Source organism: Argentina silus, assembly GCF_951799395.1.
Source record: "Argentina silus genome assembly, chromosome: 1".
Taxonomy (NCBI): Eukaryota; Metazoa; Chordata; class Actinopteri; order Argentiniformes; family Argentinidae; genus Argentina; species Argentina silus.
Window position 1 is genome coordinate 7,714,362 of NC_139655.1, and position 19,924 is coordinate 7,734,285.

The 19,924-nt window shown below is 41.4% G+C and overlaps 1 protein-coding gene across 1 annotated transcript; it reads left to right on the forward strand.

Annotated features, from left to right (window-relative positions):
- The first annotated feature begins 649 nt into the window (after window positions 1-649).
- itgb1a (integrin, beta 1a) lies at window positions 650-17,895 on the forward strand. The gene is made up of 17 exons (XM_083675163.1): window positions 650-717; window positions 869-990; window positions 10,223-10,289; window positions 10,707-10,792; window positions 11,231-11,450; window positions 11,750-11,920; window positions 12,087-12,325; window positions 12,636-12,791; window positions 12,904-12,999; window positions 13,523-13,612; window positions 13,769-13,909; window positions 14,016-14,218; window positions 14,570-14,808; window positions 15,048-15,270; window positions 15,464-15,696; window positions 15,955-16,121; window positions 17,760-17,895. The coding sequence occupies exons 3-17, from the start codon at window positions 10,223-10,225 to the stop codon at window positions 17,823-17,825; spliced, it is 2,397 nt and encodes a 798-aa protein (XP_083531289.1). The 5' UTR covers window positions 650-717; window positions 869-990; the 3' UTR covers window positions 17,826-17,895.
- Window positions 17,896-19,924: the final 2,029 nt, after the last annotated feature.

The following is a 19,924-nucleotide window of genomic DNA, read 5'->3' on the forward strand; positions in this document are numbered from 1 at the left end:
AGGTGACCAGTCAAAGCCCAATTTTTACATAAACAAATGAAAGTGCTGAAAATTAGATAGAGTGTGTTTTAAAGCACTAGTGAATGAACAGGTATTAAATTGGGTGTGAAAAGTGAGAGAGAATGAATGTCCTTTTGATTTGAAGGTTCTTCTTCTCAAAAGCACAAACACTGTTGTTGTGTCCCATTCAAACAACCAGCAACATGGAGTGAGAGAGAATGAATGTCCTTTTGATTTGAAGGTTGTTATTCTCAAAAGCACAAACACTGTTGTTGTGTCCCATTCAAACAACCAGCAACATGGAAATTATTGTCACATTTAGCCGTGGTTAAGCAATAGTGATGTTGGATTGAGTGACTCCCCAAAAAAAACTTTATTTTACATTATGATGAAAACTGGTGGAAAGGCAGGCTGATAATGAATGAACACTACACATACTTCTCGACGCGACATGCGACATGGATTTGATAGGATTTCAGTAAAAAAAAATCTGGAAAACTGATTATTCTCATGCATGTTGTCAATATATATTTCAACCTTAGGCCTATGCAACAAATCTTATTATTGCAACTATAATAACAACAGTTATAGACCAAGCATTTAAGATCTTATCCATGACGTAACAAGGCATTTCCTGTGGAGGCGGGATCCACATTCAGAGAGCGGATCACTGCGGACTTTTCTGATATTATCTTCATCTACATTTTAAAAAGAAAGGTTTATGCCGTATGCATGTTAGGCCTATTGTGTTTAGTATATGTTTTACGCTATCACCTAATTTAATTGTGCCCTGTATGTTCTTTTTTCAATGGAGAAAATGAAAACGGAATGATCAGTGGGGCAGTAAATCTACCGTGTCTTTTCGCAGGAGAAAGTAGCTCCCGCTGCCAACAAGGCAATTGTTGCTGTGTGCGCTTGATAGCGGATCATAACGGGGATTTTAAAAAGGATACATTTATGTTGCCTCGGAATTTAAATTAGACGGTGAAGGTAAATTTGTATTATTTGTTCATTGTATGCACTTGGCTATATTTCAGCACTTAATTTATGTTCTTATAATCAAAGTCTATGCATTTTACACATGGTGATCTGCATGGGCTATTTGTGGCAATGTTAAAGTTTGTCTACCTTAACACTTACAGTAACATCATGTCTTTAAAGTTTTTAAACATGGATTTGAATCGAGATATTTTGGGTGGGGATGGGAAGGGAATATGCTATTTGTCTGGGCTTTATGTGGGGTGCCCTCAACGCTTATGAGCTGATAAAAACATGGTTTTATACATTCACCCTTTATTCGCCAATATGTTGATGTTGCTGTTTTTGGAGACCATTGAATACCACTTGGATTAGGCCCATGAGGTTGAGGGATGGCAAATTGTCTCCATGTGAACTCTCATTCATGACATATTTGTGTTCAGTTTCACTCTCATACATGGAGCTTCGTATGTGAAATTGTACATCTTTAAATCCCCCCCAAAAAATATGGTCAGTAACATGGTTGATCCTCGCTTGTTTGTATCAAGTATTTGCTTCACAGTATTTTACTTTGTTCTTAAACTTAATTGCTTATCTGCCACACAAGTTGCAGTAGACCTGTGTGTGTGTGTGTGTGTGTGTGTGTGTGTGTGTGTGTGTGTGTGTGTGTGTGACTGTGGGTGTGACTGTCTGTGTCTGTATGTATGTGTCTGTGTGAATTAATGTCCTCAGAAATAACCTAAATTGGTGTGCATGAAGAGTGTGTAGGGTCATAACTGATAGGTAACAAACATCAGGGTAAATGTGTCCCAAAAAAACAACATTGCAACTACTTGTCTACTTCTTTTTAAGACACACTGAAACTGATTCAACTTCTATGTATTTGCCTTCACCAGCCCTTGTTGTAGATGATACCAAAATGGTTGGTCAATTAATATCACCAGGAAGCCTCAGTCCCCCTCTCTTTCCTCCCGACAGTGTCATTTTCTATGGCAGAAACGTCTGCTTGCAAACATTCAGATGTCCTTTAAAAGTCAGTATCATAGTAGGAGACAGAGGATGTGTAGGCAGCACAAGCTCCATTGATTGGATCAAACAGAAGTCCTTCATTTAATCTCAGAGAGGATGTCCGTCCTCTGATGAAGGCTGCTTTCTTTAACCTTGTAAATACAGACGGTGGAGCTGACTTCTCAGTGTGGCGAGAGAATCTATGGCTCAGTTTAATTAAGGTAATGTAGGTGCCCTGGTGCGGGGAGGAAGGGATGGGGGCCTAGTTGAGGAGAGGAGAGATGGGAGGAGAGATGGGGAGAGATGTCCGGGGGAGCTACCAGCTGAATGGATGTGACCTCTAGCCTCAGATAACAGCTGCCTGAGGTCTGGGTTCTCATCTGATTTATTGCCACTGTGACAGCAGACCCCACCCTGCTGGTCTTAAGGACATGTGATGTTTCTCGTGTGTGTGTCTGTGTTTGTGTGTGTGACACAGACCATATGTGTTATGTGTGTGTGTGTGTGTGTGTGTGTCACACAACCCCCCCCCCCCCACATACACACACACACACACACACACACACACACACACACACACACACAACAAGGGACAAAGAGAAGCAACATATGATCCCAGAGTGGTTATCATGCTTTGTTTGTCAGTGCCAGTGTCTGCCTACTAGCACATGGAAATCAGCTCTCAACTTGGACACAGTTTATTGTCATTAAATTGTGAAATTATTGCACACAGATGTCTAAAGAAAATAACATAAAGAAGATAATATGTGATCAAGGCGTGGGAGTCAGCCTATCCATTGTTTGTTGTGTAAAGCTATGTAGATTGCATTTCACTCATTCAAAAGTCTCTGTTGACTGAGAACTGTCATTCCTAAACTTGAAATTGCGGGTTAGGCTTTGGTTTTTGGTTTGGCCTGCTGAGTTGGTTTAGAAGAGAGGTGCCCTCCCTCTGCACTCAAACTCAAAGGCACTGTTGTGATTTGGTAGACCCAGTTCTAAAAACAGAATCAGAAACACTCTATGGAATTAGGTGGTTTCGTTGACCTCTGTAAGGTAAGGTCTGTAGGAAAGTTGTGCCAAACATGTTATTGTTAGTAAATAGTAGAGTACTATCGCAGCCTGTGTGTAGCCATCTTATCTGCCTGAATGTGTGTGCGTGTGTGTGTCACACAGACCATATGTGCTATCCTGCCCCTTTGAGACAAAAGGGGTGAATGTCCACTATGTAGTGCTCTGTAACACATACTTTGTGCTAAGAAGATTTTCTTCAGTAAACTGGTACAAACATTGGCATTCCTATTACAACCTTTTTGGAATACTTTGTGTATGACTAAAAAGACTATTCTTTGACAGTGGTCAAAGCTAGTTATGTGGTTGCAGTTTGCATGTGTCTGTTCTCATGTCCTTATCTGGATAACCAACAGCACTGCCTTCAACTGTTTTGCTTCTATGCACTGAGCATCATGCATCAAAGTGAACACAGTGTCAGTATTCAGGTTTTATGAAGAAGGAGTGTGTTGATATCATGAGGGACATTGTGACTTGACAGTCTAAAGAATCTTTGTCTGCCATTCAGGGACAACAACAGGCGTTAATTCAATACCATGGGAGCCTTATCTGGATTGCCTGTGCTTAGAACTCTCTGTTGATTGTTGTTCTCAGAATCCCACAGCTCTGGAACCTCCAGGGTCATGGGCCTTTGCCATTAGGGCCTCTAGACTCTGGAACAACCTGCCGGAGGATATTAGGTTAGCAAGATCAGTATTCTCTTTTAAATCATTTTTATAGACTAGCCCTTAATTGGTGCTGCTCTTATTCATTTTAAAGTGTCTGTGTTTTACTGTTTCTACTTATATTTTTGTTTTTATTGGCGTATCTGTTTCATCTATTTGTAAAGCACTTTGTAACATTGTTTTAAAAATATATATAAAGTTTATTATTATTGTTACACAACTGCATATTGATGAGCATTGATAGCTCAGCCTATGCAGACTTTGTAGGCCCGATAGAAGCTATATGCAATATGTTATGGTTTATTACAAACTTAAAGGAGCAGGGCATAAGTTTGTCAGAAATCTGCCACCTCTGGCCATTGCGGCGAAATTCAGTTAGAAGTTCCAAACAACAACATCCTCCCTAATAATAATATAACCCCCAAAATGGACTTGCAGTGTCGGACATTAGCTGTTATGTTTCTGCATGCTCGCACGATTCAAAGAGGCAGGTGAGACAAAAATCGTGCTGGCAGGAAAAACGTGTTTATATTCACTGTTTGGTCCCCAGAAAACCCTTTCAAAAATGTCGGGTAGGACACTCTGTTTTAGAAAGTGCTTTTTCCAGACCAAAACGGTGTACATAAATGAAATATTTCTTTCAAGGGATCTCATTCCCTGATCAGTCCGATTAAATATAGTCATTACAACCATTAGGAAGCTTTTAGAAAGCTTGAATGTTACATACTGGACCATTAAATGGCCACTTCACCAATTTTTAACATCACATTCATTATCTCCAGCACCATGCCAGTGACGATGTGAATGGCACTTTTCTGCATTCTTTAGTCAAACATATGAGAGAAAAGGTCCTAAGGAAATTGATTGATGTTAAAAAAAATTGTTTGCAAAAACATTTCCCACAAACACACTCCCTGGACATTGAAGTTTCTTATAATAACTTTTTTTTGTTGTTTTTGTTTTCAACCCCCAATTACATCATACATGTAGGGGGCAATTTCCTTAGGACCTTTTCTCTTATCTTTTAAAGAATATAGAAAATCGCCGTTTTCACATATGTAGACACTGGTACTGTATGGTGCTGGAGATAATGAATGTGATGTTAAAAATGGTTGAAGTGTCCCTTTAACACCAGATGTACATTTGCACTAATAAAAATGGAAGGAGGAAAAATACAATACTGCAATACTGCTCAGTCAAGTGAGGCAAAACAACATCCTAGACACAACATCCAACTCTGGCTTCAAAGAGAATATGTTGTCAGTGGAAGTTGACAGTTATTTTCCCAGCCATCCCAGGAGGAAATACACCTAGTGCGGAGTGCTTACTGTTTAAGGCCTGCAGAGATTTCACTCTCCTGTGGAAGTGGAAATGGAGGCCTCGCGTTCAAATGTGCAGCCTGCAGCCTAATGAAAGACATCTGAATGGCATTAACCTGCCAGTTTCTCACATTAGGGCCTCAACAGAAACAGGCTGAAGGTGTCCACAGCTGGCCCCAACAAGCTGCCGGGTATAGTATTAAAGTCAGATTAAGACAAACTTTGACTTAGCTTTCCAGGAACAGAAAACAGACTAGCCCTCAGCTAATACAGGAGTTTCCACATGGGCTTTGCCCCCTTTGTAGCCCTTGTGACATGTTAACCTCCGTTGGACAGCTTGAGTATTTTCTCCTCTGCAGCTGATCTAATGTTATGTAATGAGTTTGCGTGCATGTGTGTGTGCCTACACATGTATATGTCTGTGTCTGTGTGCTCTATTGGAGTCATGACTAAGCTGTTAGCTGTGAAAGTTTCTTTGCCTCTTTGCTCTGAAGCAGACACCACGTCTATTATGACTGTCAATAGACAGCTTTAGTCAATTAGTCCTGAGCTCAACTGGAAACACAGCAGCAGGCTTTCCATAGGCAGAGTGGGGGCTTCACAAAGTCCAGAGCGCCTGTGTTAATCCTGCTTTAACAGTGCGGCTGTGAGAAATTGGTCAATAATTTCTCACAGTAAATATTTGCACGTTTAACGGCCATCTGTTGCTATGTTTTTGCTATGTCTTACATGCCATGTTCATTCCCTGTGGCTAACTGGAGCCTTTATAAACCCTTTATAAGGCCTACATACCGGTAGTTGCTTCACAAATACATGCAAATTCATGCTATTCATACTATATAAAGTGTGTTATAACAGGTCCTTACATCTGGCACTTTGCCAAATGAAGGTTAATGCAGCATCTGTATAGGCCTAGATGGGTCCTGAATATGTGTTGCCCTGCTGGCTCTCCTGCTGTTGTGGCACTCTCTCCTCAGCTTCCACGGAGCTTGCAATATCTCATCTTTATGCCCCAGCCTTAGGGGGGAGATTTGGCCGACTTCCTGTGTGATTGGAATGAGCTTCCTGTGTTATAGCAAAGGAAGGGCCAACTCAGCAAGAGTGGGGAGTGGAAGCTTACCATCCAACTCCACTGGCACTGACTGAGCAAGCCCCAGGCTCATCACGTGCTCGCCCATTCTATCATCTAGTAGAGACGGCCTTACTCCTGCTGTTTGTGATAGGAATCGGGGGAAGTGAGTTTTAGGGTTAGGGTTAGCTATATGCTGATCTTCTCTTTCATATTGAAGTGATTGTCATACATTATCTACAGTTCTGAAGCCTGTGCTATTGTCTTCCCCTTACTTGAAAGATTGAAGATAATTAATTTATTATTAAAAATAGTATGATTATGGGTTATTTGATAATCTTGTGGCATCTTCCCACCAAAACTCCCTCCATAGTCTCTGAATGTACAGACCAGGTGAAGAGTCAGAAATAGTTACTGCACAGCTATTTTCAACATAGTGATTGAGCCATGAATAGTGGTGTGGACTTGGCCTTCCTCCATAGGTTTTAGTTTCTTGTTAAAGTGATCATTTCGACTGGGAAACCATTCTTCTGAAGTTGCTGTATGCAACAAACCATGCTCTCTAAAGCAAATGTATTTTTACCTCCCAAAAGACTAAAGAGGCAAGAAACAAAGAAACTAGAAAAAGCTTAAGTGCTATTGATTTTCTGACTCAGAGAAGGACTGCTGTGAGCTTAAGTACTTTTCAGGTCAATATTCTTCCAAAAGTCCTTCATGACATCTGTTTTTATTGCACCTGCTACATGACCAATACACTTTGTGTTTTATGTAACATTTGAGATTAACATTGTGAAATGGGTTTTGGCTTACTGGTCAACATGACCAGTGTTGTGCAGAAAGATCACATAGGATTTTTTTTTTTTTTACATTACTGAAGGGCTGATTTCAAGATTTAAAGGACATTGAAAGAAAATAGAAAAGAAAATCATTAGCAGGATTTACTCAGCCTCTTAAACTGGAACAGTGGGGACATTATCAGGACCTTCCCTGCTCTTGATTTCAAAGGGCAACTTGATTCATTGCTTTTGTCTGTCGTGAGAGGGACAGGATGAGGGAGGACAGGGGGAGTGAAAGACACAGACACTGTTTGATATTCTCCTCCAGATCTGTAGGGTAGCTTGTACGTGTCAGGGTTTGGCCATGTTTCAGGCTCACCCTTGTTGAAGGGTATATGATGTCACAGTCGTGGTTAGCCTGGCTCACAAGCAGGGCGTGAACAGAGTGATTGTGTGGGTGGTATGAGAGAGAGAAAGAAGGGGGTGTAGGGGTGGGAAAGAGTAAGGGGCTACTGTAGACCCTCAGTGGTTGAGTTGTAAAAGTATTTTCCTCTGGACTTGAGGCAGTCCCTCTCCCCCCCTGACAAAGGACCGCCTTTCCTGTTTTTCCTTTTCCATTCCTTCTTTTCATGGCTGGAGAACAGTTATTCTGAGTGAGGAAAGCCCAAAGCTTGTCTCTCTGGAGCGCCACTGATACAGTGGAGTAGCACAAAACCAGAGGCAGAGTTTGTGATTCGTCTATTATCACTGCTGCAGCTGTGAAGTATTTGCTGACGTGTAGATAAGTGAAGCCACTCAGTTGTGACTAAGGCTCAGTCTGATGCACATGCAGAGCTTTCAACAGTCTATATAAGAGAGGGGAGGACTGTGTTTAATTCACTTCTATCCAGCCAAACAGGACTGCCTGGCATGGGTGCTCTTACTGGGCTATCTGTTTTTTGAAGGAAATGGCTAATCATGAGAAAATATCAGATAGATGGGGGTTGTGGGAGATGGGGCATGACAACTGCTGCCTGTCCAAATATGTCAGCACAGGAGCATGGCTCTGAGGGCTCTGGTTTCCTCAAACCAAGTGGAGTTACTGCTACTATCCTGGTCTGCCAGGACCTAGTCTCTCAGGAATGCTTGAGAACCCAGGTCGATTTTAGTCATGTTACACAGTCCTCCCCATGCATCACCTATCCTGCCAACTGAATCCAGGCTACAGGTCCCTTTAAACCCCAGGCTGTTGTAAATCACACAGCTTACGTGTGCGTGTCTACACCAGAAAGTAGGTGCTGTCACCTAGATATTATTTTCAGGAGTAATGCCACACGCAGTGGTTAAAACCAACCACTGTTCTGTGTCTCGTTTCAGACATGGTTTGGACACAAGATGTTGGTCTTTTTTTGTCTGTCTCCCAGAGGAGGGAAATACTTTGGCGCAATTTGGTTGCTTAGTCAAACTCCCAGTCCCTCCCTCACATTGGCTCATTTGTTTTTAAATCCGCACAGTGAAATATCTGACCAGTATGGTTATGGTTTACCCATTGATATGCATATGATTATCTGAAGCAATATTATGTACGGGAATCATCTCCATTAAGGGGAAATACCAGTTTGTTTCTGTATGAATGTTATCATACAATGTTTTTCTGCTCCCTTTTCCTTTAACAGTGGACAGCTTGAAGAGCATTCCACACCCCAGCTGTTAAGCTTCATAGAATAGAACCAGCCTTGCTGTTTTTCTTAGTTGACACCTCGTTGGCATTTTACAGGCATAGTTTGCATTTGAACGGTTCCCTGGAACTCTGAGCTGGAGTAAAAGTCAAACCAGCGAGAATGCAGAGGAAATAACAGAGGTTGTGGTTTTGTCAAAAACATCAATATTCTTCTTCTTACCCATTCAGTTGTTTATCAAAGGGTCACTTCAGCTTGTCTGTGATAAAATGCCCAAAGAATAGCTGCGTACTTCTGTAAAGTTTTCTCTACTCATCAATAATTGTTTATGTTTAGTTCTGACCTCCTTTATGATATCCACGATCTTAGGTTGAGCTAAACTGTTGGCCTTGAGTAATAGAATCAGTGCTGTGATGGCGGAAGAGCTGACCTAATCTGGTGGTCGCAGTCAGGCTGTCTGCCCTGCTGGGTGTATATAACGGGCACAGATACACACATGCGCTCAGGAATGCTTCACTCAACACCATACACATTGACTGTCAGAGCTTCCACAGGGCACAGTGCTGGATGTCATTTACAGCGGTTTACTGTCTCTTTGGGGTAAGCTATGGCTTATGGTTCCCTCCATCATTTTCTGTCATGTGTAAAAGTAGGGGAATTCCTAATGAACATCCTCATCCCTGAACATCTAGCCCTAATGTAAACCATGTGCGTTAAGAGAAGCACGCCAGTGATTAACATTTCTATCTTTGGTGTCCTGTCCTTAGTGGCCACGGCTTGTGTTTTACCTCCCTTGGGTTGGTTCTTTGTATCCGAGCTCCCCGGTGGTGGAATAAGCTTCCCACTGTTGACAGGACTGCAGAGTCACTACCTATCTTCCACTGTAGACTGAAGACCCATCTCTTTTGTTTGGCATGCGTTTGAAAGTGAAAAATCGAGTCCCACCAGGAATTGCCCCTAACTATTGACTGACCAGCCTCACACCCCCTCATAAAATCCTATAGTACTATCCCTATGATACAGTATAAAAAGATGCACTAGGTGATGGTGACTATACAGCATCATCCCATAACTATGCAAACCCATCACTGTCTTCATTGTCTCATGTAGGCTATGGTTTTCTAATGGTCAGTTAACCTGGAGAAAGCCATTTAGTCCTCCTGTTCTTAAGGAGCTGTGGGCTCAGTGTAAAAAGGGGATGATTCTTTGACCTGGTTGATCAGAAGGCCTTTGTGCTGGCTCGGGATCAATGGACATGGCAGGAGAGCCTTTGACCCAAGGGAGCCTGAGCTATTTACAGTCAGAGAGGGGGGAGAGGGACTGGGAGACTGCTAGTCAGGGGGGAGAAACGCCATATGAGAGGAGGTCGTTTTATTGAATTAGCCCCTGTTATCCTGTGACTAACTGAGAATAGAAAACCCTTGCAACTGGATAGTTTATATCTTCCAATTATAACTGCTCCATTTACTGATGAGATTTATTATCAGTATGAAGCACTTTAGCTATAAGGGGCCTTTAGTCAAATCAATTGTGAATTGATGCATTTGGTCATCAGGGGCTGATTCAATCAATTTCTATTGACTATAAACTGTAAACACTGTCTTCTCAGAATTCACAGCCAGCATTACTGCAGTGATCTGACACAGTATTTGTTTAAAAATTGTTTGTCTTTTTTTTTTAGATGGACCTGAAACTACTTTTGATATCCACATTGTTAGGAATCATTTGTTACAGCAATGCCCAGCAAGGTAAGATGACATTATTATTATAATATATCTAGTTTCTGCTCTACTTAACCCAAACCTTGTTAGACAAATCAATTATTGAGCATCATCAGTATTCTGAACAATACATCATACGATCATATGTCTATTTGGTGGCATAGTAAATGTACAATACGGAATGATGAGTAACTACTTGATGTACCACTAATGACACATGTACATTGCTGTAATGTAATGATGTCATTAGCCAGAAGAAGCTCCACCTCAGCTTCTTGGTGCACAGTACAGTACATAATGGAAAGATGGAATATTCCGTCTCTGGCTCCAATTACACTGAGCCTCAGTGTTCCAAATGAAATGATGAGGCTGAGGCTTATTTTTTAAGGACTGACTGTATGATTCTGAGCCTTTGCGTCTTTCCAACCTTTGTTTTCCATCTAGAGGGGAACGAGTGCATCAAGGCAAATGCCAAGTCCTGTGGGGAGTGTATTCAAGTTGGAGCCAAATGTGGATGGTGTACCGACCCAGTATGTGGATTTGAGTTGACTTTTTTTACATTGAAACCCAAAATGTCAGTATTCACATGGTTAGAGTATTTATTTAGTTATTTGAATGAGAGGCTATAGAGGATTTAGCTACTTTATACCCTTTGATAATGGAACAGAGGTGTCATCCATATGGACCTGTGTTCTAGTATTGGCTACTTGGCTGACTGACAGGACATAGAGAACAAAGTAGGGAGGCTTACAGCTCTGCATTAGATAGTGAAAGCTGTCAGTAATCTTGATGCTGCATTTTGTATCAGCCTCAGTATCAACAGAACTTGACTCAGTGCCACTCAGAACTGTACAACATACGATGATGTTCCAAACAGACCTCTGTAGTCTTACAATGTTATGCTGAATAATAAGTGGGCTGGGGTCTCGTGATGGACAATGATGGACCTTCTCTCTTCCCCTGGACAGATGTTCTTGAAGCAGGGTGAGGCCACTTCAACCCGCTGTGACGAGCTGGAGTCCCTGAGGAAGAGGGATTGTGACGCCGTTAAGATTGAGAACCCCCGCGGAAGCCAGACGGTTCTCAAGGACATAAATGTCACCAATCGCAACAAGGGTGCAGATAAACAAAAACTAGAGGATATCACTCAGATCCAGCCCCAGAAGCTCAGCCTTAGCCTCAGATCAGGTTTGAACCAATATTGTATACGTTAATTACTTAGATATATTAACGGCCATCCAAAACAACCAGATGTTGAACCTTTGTCGAAGTAATGCTGTGGCCTATTTTGGTGTTAGCTTTTTGTGGTTCTTAGTATTATCCATAGTGTTATGTAATGTAGCTTAGCATAGTTCAGCTCCACTTTCTTTCAGAGCTGAATCTATCAACTGTACAGAAGTAATTATGATGTTAGGAAGGAAGGAGTACTCCTTGTACTCGTATGTGTGAAGGACAGAGCCCATAAGCCTGCACATCTGTCTCTGAAGGTGAAGCCCAATCTTTTAACCTGAAGTTCAAACGAGCGGAAGATTACCCCATCGACCTTTACTACCTTATGGATCTGTCATACTCCATGAAGGATGATCTGGAAAACGTAAAAAATCTGGGAACCAGTCTGATGCTGGAGATGTCAAAGATCACCTCTGATTTCAGAATTGGTGAGAAGCCTGATGTACACATTATTTGATATATCTGATATATCTCTCATTTTTATGTCTCTTTGTTTTCAGCACTGATTTAACATACAGTAGCATAGTTATGAAATGTTATAACTATGTAGTTGCATAGTTATGTGGTTTATCTACAGTATATTGTGTTGTATAGGTTTTGGCTCATTTGTGGAGAAGACTGTAATGCCCTACATCAGCACCACGCCGGCCAAGCTGTTGAACCCCTGCACTGGGGACCAGAACTGCACCAGTCCCTTCAGCTATAAGAATGTCCTGAGCCTGACCAGCCGTGGGCAGAAGTTCAACACACTAGTGGGCCAGCAGCAGATCTCTGGGAACCTGGACTCGCCTGAGGGGGGTTTTGATGCCATCATGCAAGTGGCTGTGTGTGGTGTAAGTATACATGTTTTTCTACCTGTAAAGAATAAAATTCAAAAAGCCATTTTGCAATGATTTTGTATTCACTGCAAATAAGCTTAAATAAGCTTTATAAGACCTCAGCATTTGACTGTTCATTTACTCTAGGGTGTAAACGTTCTATTTCAGGGGGTAGTGCCTCAAATAGTCTACTGTTCTTGAAATATACTTCCTTCGTCCTCTTCATGTCTTGTAATTTGGGTTTCAGATATTTGGTTTATTTGGGGTATGTGGTTTATTTTTTACAATCTGGTTTAATGGGTCACTCTCTCTCTCCACCCCTCAGGATCACATAGGCTGGAGGAACGTCACCCGTCTGCTGGTGTTCTCCACTGACGCTGGCTTCCACTTTGCTGGAGATGGGAAACTGGGTGGGATCGTACTGCCCAATGATGGGAAATGTCACCTGGAGAACAACATGTACACAATGAGCCACTATTACGTATGTATAGTTAACCTTCATACATTTAGTATTATCCCAGCGTCCTCTTGTGGTCTGGAATTTGGATATGTCGAAATCTGATTTGATTTTCTCTTGCTTTGCTCTCTTACAGGACTACCCCTCAATTGCCCACCTGGTTCAGAAGCTGAGTGATAACAACATTCAGACAATCTTTGCAGTCACTGAGGAGTTCCAGCCTGTTTACAAGGTTAGACCTCGAGCTAGAGATAAAACACAGGTTCTCTCTATGTGTAGAGACTGCATTTTATTTCCAAGTTTTAGTGCTTTTGTGGTGGTTGGAGGAAGCCCAAACCTTTGAAGAGCATGGAAGTGTGTACCTCGGTTTCAGCATCCGCTCCTTGTTTACAGTAGCAACGCTACTGGATCTCTGATTATTTCCTTCTGCCCTACTGCTTTTGAAGACAGTTAGATTTCTGAGGTTTCATCATGTCCCTTTGGTTTGTCCAATCAGTTCAATGTATGCTCATTCTCAATAGAATAGAATTCTAGTCATTTACTTGATTTCACTGTTGACTTGGATCTCTGTCTGAATTTGGAATGCCACAACATTGCAAATGTTTTTTCGACTTCACCACCACGTGTTCGTAGACAATAGTTTAAAACAATATTTTGTTCGTTGCTGGTATGCAGTATTCAGTGATCACAGGATTTACACTGACATACCACAGCTACGTATATAATTTACTGAACCGTGTTCTCTTTTTCCTCAGGAGTTGAAGAATCTCATACCAAAGTCTGCAGTGGGCACACTATCTGCCAACTCCAGCAACGTTATCAACCTGATTATCGATGCCTACAATGTAAGTATGAACTGAGATTATACTGCACTCCATCTTCTTTGAATCACTCTGACTGTTAATCCCTAAAATAGTAGGGATAATAAATTCCACAAGTAATATACAGTATATTATAGATATATTATAGATATTTTTCTGAACTGAACTGTGCTATTGTAGTCTCTGTCATCAGAGGTCATTCTTGAGAACAGCAAGCTGCCAGAGGGCGTCACCATAACATACCAGTCACGCTGTAAGAATGGAGTGGTCAGCGAAGGAGAGAATGGCAGGAAGTGCTCCAACATCTCCATCGGCGACGAGGTAGGAATAGAACAAGCCAGCCATATGTATTTGGAAATGTCCAACTTTCTGAAGTGTTTCAGCTCTCAGACCAATTACATAACTGTGTCTCTTCCTGTGTCTGTAGGTGTCTTTCACCATTAGCATCACTGCTAAGCAGTGTCCTAAGCAAGGCAAGCCAGAGGCCATTAAGATCAAACCTCTGGGCTTCACAGAGGAAGTGGAGATCGCACTGAACTTCATCTGTGAATGTGACTGTCACAAAGACGGGATCAAAAACAGTGACATTTGCCACAATGGCAACGGAACATATGAATGTGGTGCCTGCAAGTAAGTCTGTATGTTTCACCATCAGTAAATGTGAACATTCATCTTACAAACACAACCATAGACCATTGTATTGATTGTTGGATTTGTGTACGTTTATTGTTTGTTGTGTTTTTAATTCTATTGACACAAGCTGTTATTAATGATGCAAAGTTAATTTCTGTGAAAACAGACAATATAAGTTGATATTATGTTTCACAGTGGCTCATACATGATTTATTTTTCTAAATAAGCACATCAAAGTTTTATTTGTGTGTGTACACTCCTCAGAGAGTGCCTTATCTATTTCGGTACTCTATTTGATAAAAATGTTCTTATTCATTTACTGATTTATTTGATCCCTTCCTCCCTCAGGTGTAATGAAGGGCGCATCGGCAGAAAGTGTGAGTGCAGCACCAACGAGGTCACCAGTGAAGACCTGGACAAGAACTGCCGCAAGGACAACGGCACAGACATCTGCAGCAACAATGGAGAATGTGTGTGTGGAAGCTGTGAGTGCAAGAAGAGAGAGAACCCAGAGGAACGCTACAACGGCGAGTTTTGCGAGTGTGACAACTTCAACTGCGACCGCTCCAACAATAAACTATGTGGAGGTATGTTAAACCTGGAGACAGACAAGCTGGCCAACCTCCTCTGCACACAGAAGACCTATCTGCAACACATGTGATTGTTTAAGATATAATAAGCCATTTCCCTATTAGATTAGACATAATTTGCTATAACATTGCCTTTTATGAAATTAGATTTACAGTTGTTCATTTAGGTCCTTTGATGTCTGATTCTATTTGATCTTTGGAAATAACTGACCACTGACCCTGTGCTGTGTTGCCAGGACATGGGCGCTGTGAGTGCAGGGTGTGTATCTGCGATGCCAACTGGACGGGAAGTGCCTGCGACTGTTCCCTGGAGAACAGCACCTGTCTGGCCTCTAACAGTCAGATCTGTAACGGCAGAGGCAACTGCGAGTGTGGAACCTGCAAGTGTACAGACCCCAAGTTTCAAGGCCCCACCTGTGAGATCTGCCCCACCTGCCCTGGAGTCTGCGCAGAGCACAAGTGAGTTTGTGCTCTCAGGGCACAAGAGCAGTAAAGTTGTGCTTGATTTTTAGCTATATACTGTCGGTTTTTGGTTGTGATGGGATTGTTCATTGGATAAGGGTTGAGGTGTGATGGAACACCTAGTTGTGTGCTACTCCATTTGTACAGTTTTCATGTCAATGTTCTCTCTTCAATGTTCTCTCCTCCACAGAGAGTGTGTTCAGTGCATGACCTTTGGCACTGGGGAGAAGAAGGACACGTGTGAGAAAGACTGTAGCTACTTTAACCTCATCAAAGTGAAGGAAAGGGAAAAGCTGCCCCAGCCTGGCCAGGCCTTCCCCCTCATGCACTGCAAGGAGAGGGATGCCAATGACTGCTGGTTCTACTACACCTATGCCGTCAACAACAACACAGAGAAGGAGGTCTATGTGGTGGAAACACTAGGTAAGAGCAGGGTGAATTGGGATAGGCAGAGTGGAAAAAGTTAGGCATTTGGTTATTCATTTGGTAGTGTTATGTCTAGGGTTTTCAGTGTTTCCTGACTATGTAACCAGTCCAGGAAAAACTCTGCTTTAGTTGTAGTATATAACTACCATCTGGCCTGGGCCCCAAGTCAGATGGTCAGTACAAACTGAAGTCAAAGCCCCAGTTATGACACAAATGTGGTGACTAAGTTGCCGGCTGTGTGTGACCATGTTGCAGACTGCCCTACGGGTCCTGACATCATCCCCATCGTGGCGGGCGTGGTGGCAGGCATCGTGCTCATTGGTCTAGCCCTGCTGCTCATCTGGAAGATGCTCATGATCATCCATGACAGGAGAGAGTTCGCCAAGTTCGAGAAAGAGAAGTTGAATGCTAAATGGGACACGGTAAGAGTGTGAATACCAGCGACCTCAGAGAGGTGTTTGTATTGGAAATGATTACCTTTTTTGCAGGTCTCTGTATGTCCTTCAACTGTCATGTCCTGATTGAGACATGGAAAACAGATGCTGTAGATATGGCCACTGTGTACATATCTAATTACAAGAAGGAAATGGGCTCCTGAAGGAAACACATTGTAGTGAATTATGTGCTCTCAACTGTTGATAACTATAGCAGACCTGGTAATGATTTCATAAGCTGCTGCACACAGTCCTTTTACTTTCAAAAGTCAATTTCACAATTTAAGTCATATCACAGCCAACTACAACAACAGAGATGCCAGGGACATTTTTGGAAATATTTTGCTCCCTGCAAAATACCTCTCTCTTTTCCTGGGAGTGGCCAAAGACACTCCCCACCCCATTCCTCCCCTCTTTGAGTGGCCAGGATAGTTTGGCTTGTGGTGTTCTGCTGCCCTCTGGTGTTGATCCACTAGCTATACAGGCAGAGGTTAGATTGTGGACAGTAGGTTTTTGGATGGGCAGGGCAGGATGACTCAGCTTGTCCTGATCACTCCCAGGCCCTCCACATGTGGGAGAGCCTCTCTGGTGGCATGGGCAGGGCACTGAGGCTTCTGGGCCCTCTCATTATGGCCCACAAAGTCTGTGAAATACAGAGCTGTTAGGAGATTATATAAATGTATGCAGATAAAAAGGAAATGTGCTTGCTTATAAAAGGGATGTTTTCAGTTTTCATTTCTTTCTCACATTCTCCTAGTCTGTCATTTTTCAATCCTTTATATTTTTCTTCCTCCATGCTTTTCATTCTGTCTCCTCTGTCTTTTTCTGTTCTGAAACGTCTGTCACATTCTCTACCCGTAGCAAGAGAATCCCATTTACAAGAGTCCTGTTAATAAGTTCCAGAATCCAAACTATGGACGTAAAGCTGCACTTCTATAAGTTTGTATTGCTTCCCTCTCCTCTTGTTTTCCAGCATGGGCTTTTTTTGTGTGTGTTCCTGTGTTCGTTTTACTCCATTTCAGTTTGCATTTTCATCATTCGTAGGCCAAATAGGTCAGCTCAGGAAAGTGTACAGAGAGATCCACATGAGGGAATACATTGAACTCACACAGTCAATATAATTTGATGGGAGCATGCATGTAGAAATAAGAATACATAATGTCTTTACACATGTTTATGCTGGACATCACACAGTAAACTGCCCCCTCTGGCTGTTGTAACTTTGCCTGGTGAGAAGTTTGCATAGAGATGATAGGAATTCCCATATAGTTCAGTTAAGGCACAGAATTTGTTCTGTATTGTATTTGAAGTGTTATCAAAATGGCATGTTTTGATGTTGTACCAATGTCTCTGCTAACAGTGTTTCCTGGATGCCACACGAATGCTCTCTCAACACTCAATACAGTACCAAGATATCCATGGCACGATAGGTTTTACAGAATTGGCAAAAGAACGCTCATGATCATTTGATCTTCTGAATTAGAGGCTCTGATTCTGCTGTGATGTTTTCGCCACAAATGGTCTCCGATACTACCAGCCATATGAATGGCATGTGCCTCACATAGCCTACAGTGTGACTGTTACACAATATATAACTCTTTATTATTTTTCTTTTTTGCCCTCCAGGGTGAAAACCCCATCTACAAGAGTGCTGTTACGACTGTGGTCAATCCCAAATATGAAGGCAAATGATGGAGCTTCTGTTCTCCCAGAACAACACTGTATGCAAATATAGTTTTCGGGCATGAGAAGGATTGGGGGGGGGGGGGGGTTCTCTTTTTAGCTTATGTTGTCATTTCTTTTGTCACTTCAGTATTATAACATTACACTTGGCCACTACCATGTTATTTGTTTTACTAACAGTTTATTGTCTTTAAACGTGTACAGTATGTATATAGGCTACTTTATGTTGCATCTCTCATGCAGTCTTTAAGTACTCTTTGAAATTAAGGTTTTGCCACAGGCTTTTAATAGAGACAATATCCATATGGACACAAACAGCTCTCTCTTTCTCTCTGTCTTTCTCATTCTCTCTCTACATCAACTTATTATGATTGTGTAAGTTTCAGACAGGACCTGAGTTTAAAGCACAACATTGTGTTACAAATGCATTGTGGCTTCAAAGTCTTTTTTCAGCTATCGGGTGTCTTACAGTATATAGTAGTTAATGAATGAAATAATGGATGTAATAGATTTCATCAGGGTAAAAACAATCTGGATTCACAATTGAGGGAAGTTTTAAAGGGTTAATTTTTCACATACATTACATTTTGTCTTTCATAAATTCATTAAGTGATTCTAACCTTATCATTGGCTAGCATGGAATGTTTAGAGAAGTGCAACTAACATATGGGAAGCATTTATTGTTTATATGTAAAAATGTGACTACACTGTTTATGAGTACAGCTTTGCCTTGCAAAGAAGGATTGAAAAGTTGAGTGTATGGGTAAGGAAAAAGAAGGACAATGTCAGGACAATGTCAGGACAATGTCAAGACAATGTCAGGACAATGTCAGGACAATGTCAGGACAATGTCAGGAATTCTGTTCTGATCAATATTTACATTGAAAGACTGTTATAATGGGCAATTTAAAAGGGACTGAAAACCACTGCTATTAATGGGATAAAGTGATGGTTGAAACGATGTGACAATGTTATTGTTAATTGCTTATTTGAACAATCAATTCTAAGTTTTACATTTAAGCATATGTAGTGATATTATATTACATAGGATTGCATTATTCACTCTCAGGTCCTTTTCTGTGCTCATTCCAAGCAACGCCAAATATTACAGACTTCTTTACAAAGCCTTATCCTAAGTGTTTTATGTTGCTTATTATTAAACAGATAGTCAACTTAAGACATACTGATACAAGTTGGTTTTAATAAACTACTTGTTTAGATTGTTCAGAATACCCCTCATGTGTTACAGTGTTCGTAAAATCTGTATGTCTCTACACATCTTGCTTGTAAGTGCCTTTTATTTCAATATTATGTTCACTTTTCCCAATGCTGTTTATTTATTTATTAAATAAAGTACCAAAATGGTATTTGGAGTGCACTTATGTGTGCATATGGTGTGCTTATGGTCTGAAAATTAATGATTTAAATGTACTCGAGCTCTTCACCATCTATCCATGACCTATCCTGCACACTGCTCAGCTATTCCCTAGATAAACTGGTCCCATTCCCCATAATATGAGTGTATAAATGTCTTTAATAAACATTTTAGGTTAAAATAATTGGTCTTAGACAATGTATGAAACAAGCTTTGTCGTTAGTGTGCAGTCCGCGCCTATCTGTTAAGTCTCCCAGCCTTCTCAATTGTTCACGTCACCAGCCTCCACTGATGGACTACATAGTGGAGAAGAACCGATACATTGGTGCAGGGTTGATGGCTTCATTCGTGATATCTAAAAATGAAACATATATGCAATCATAGTCCATTTGAAGATGCAGCCACAGAGATAGGAGCAGCAATTTATAATCGTTGGTATAGTATAGAGATTCTTTGACAAAATCTCACCGGAAGTGAGCGAACCGGAAGTGAGCGAAAGTCTTACGACGAAACCGGATGTGCACAAATGTGTGCATTCTTGTTTTTCTGCAGGCTCTTCAAGCAGCAATCTAGATCTGTGTTCTCTGAGCTCTAATAAGCTCCATTTAGCGCAATTAAGACTTCCGATTTCGCTTATCGCCGTTTTCGATGCTTCAAAATAAAAGCGCGAGTTAAAACATGAATGGAAAGTGATGGGATCAAAATATTTTCTCGTATTTTTGCTGAAATAATA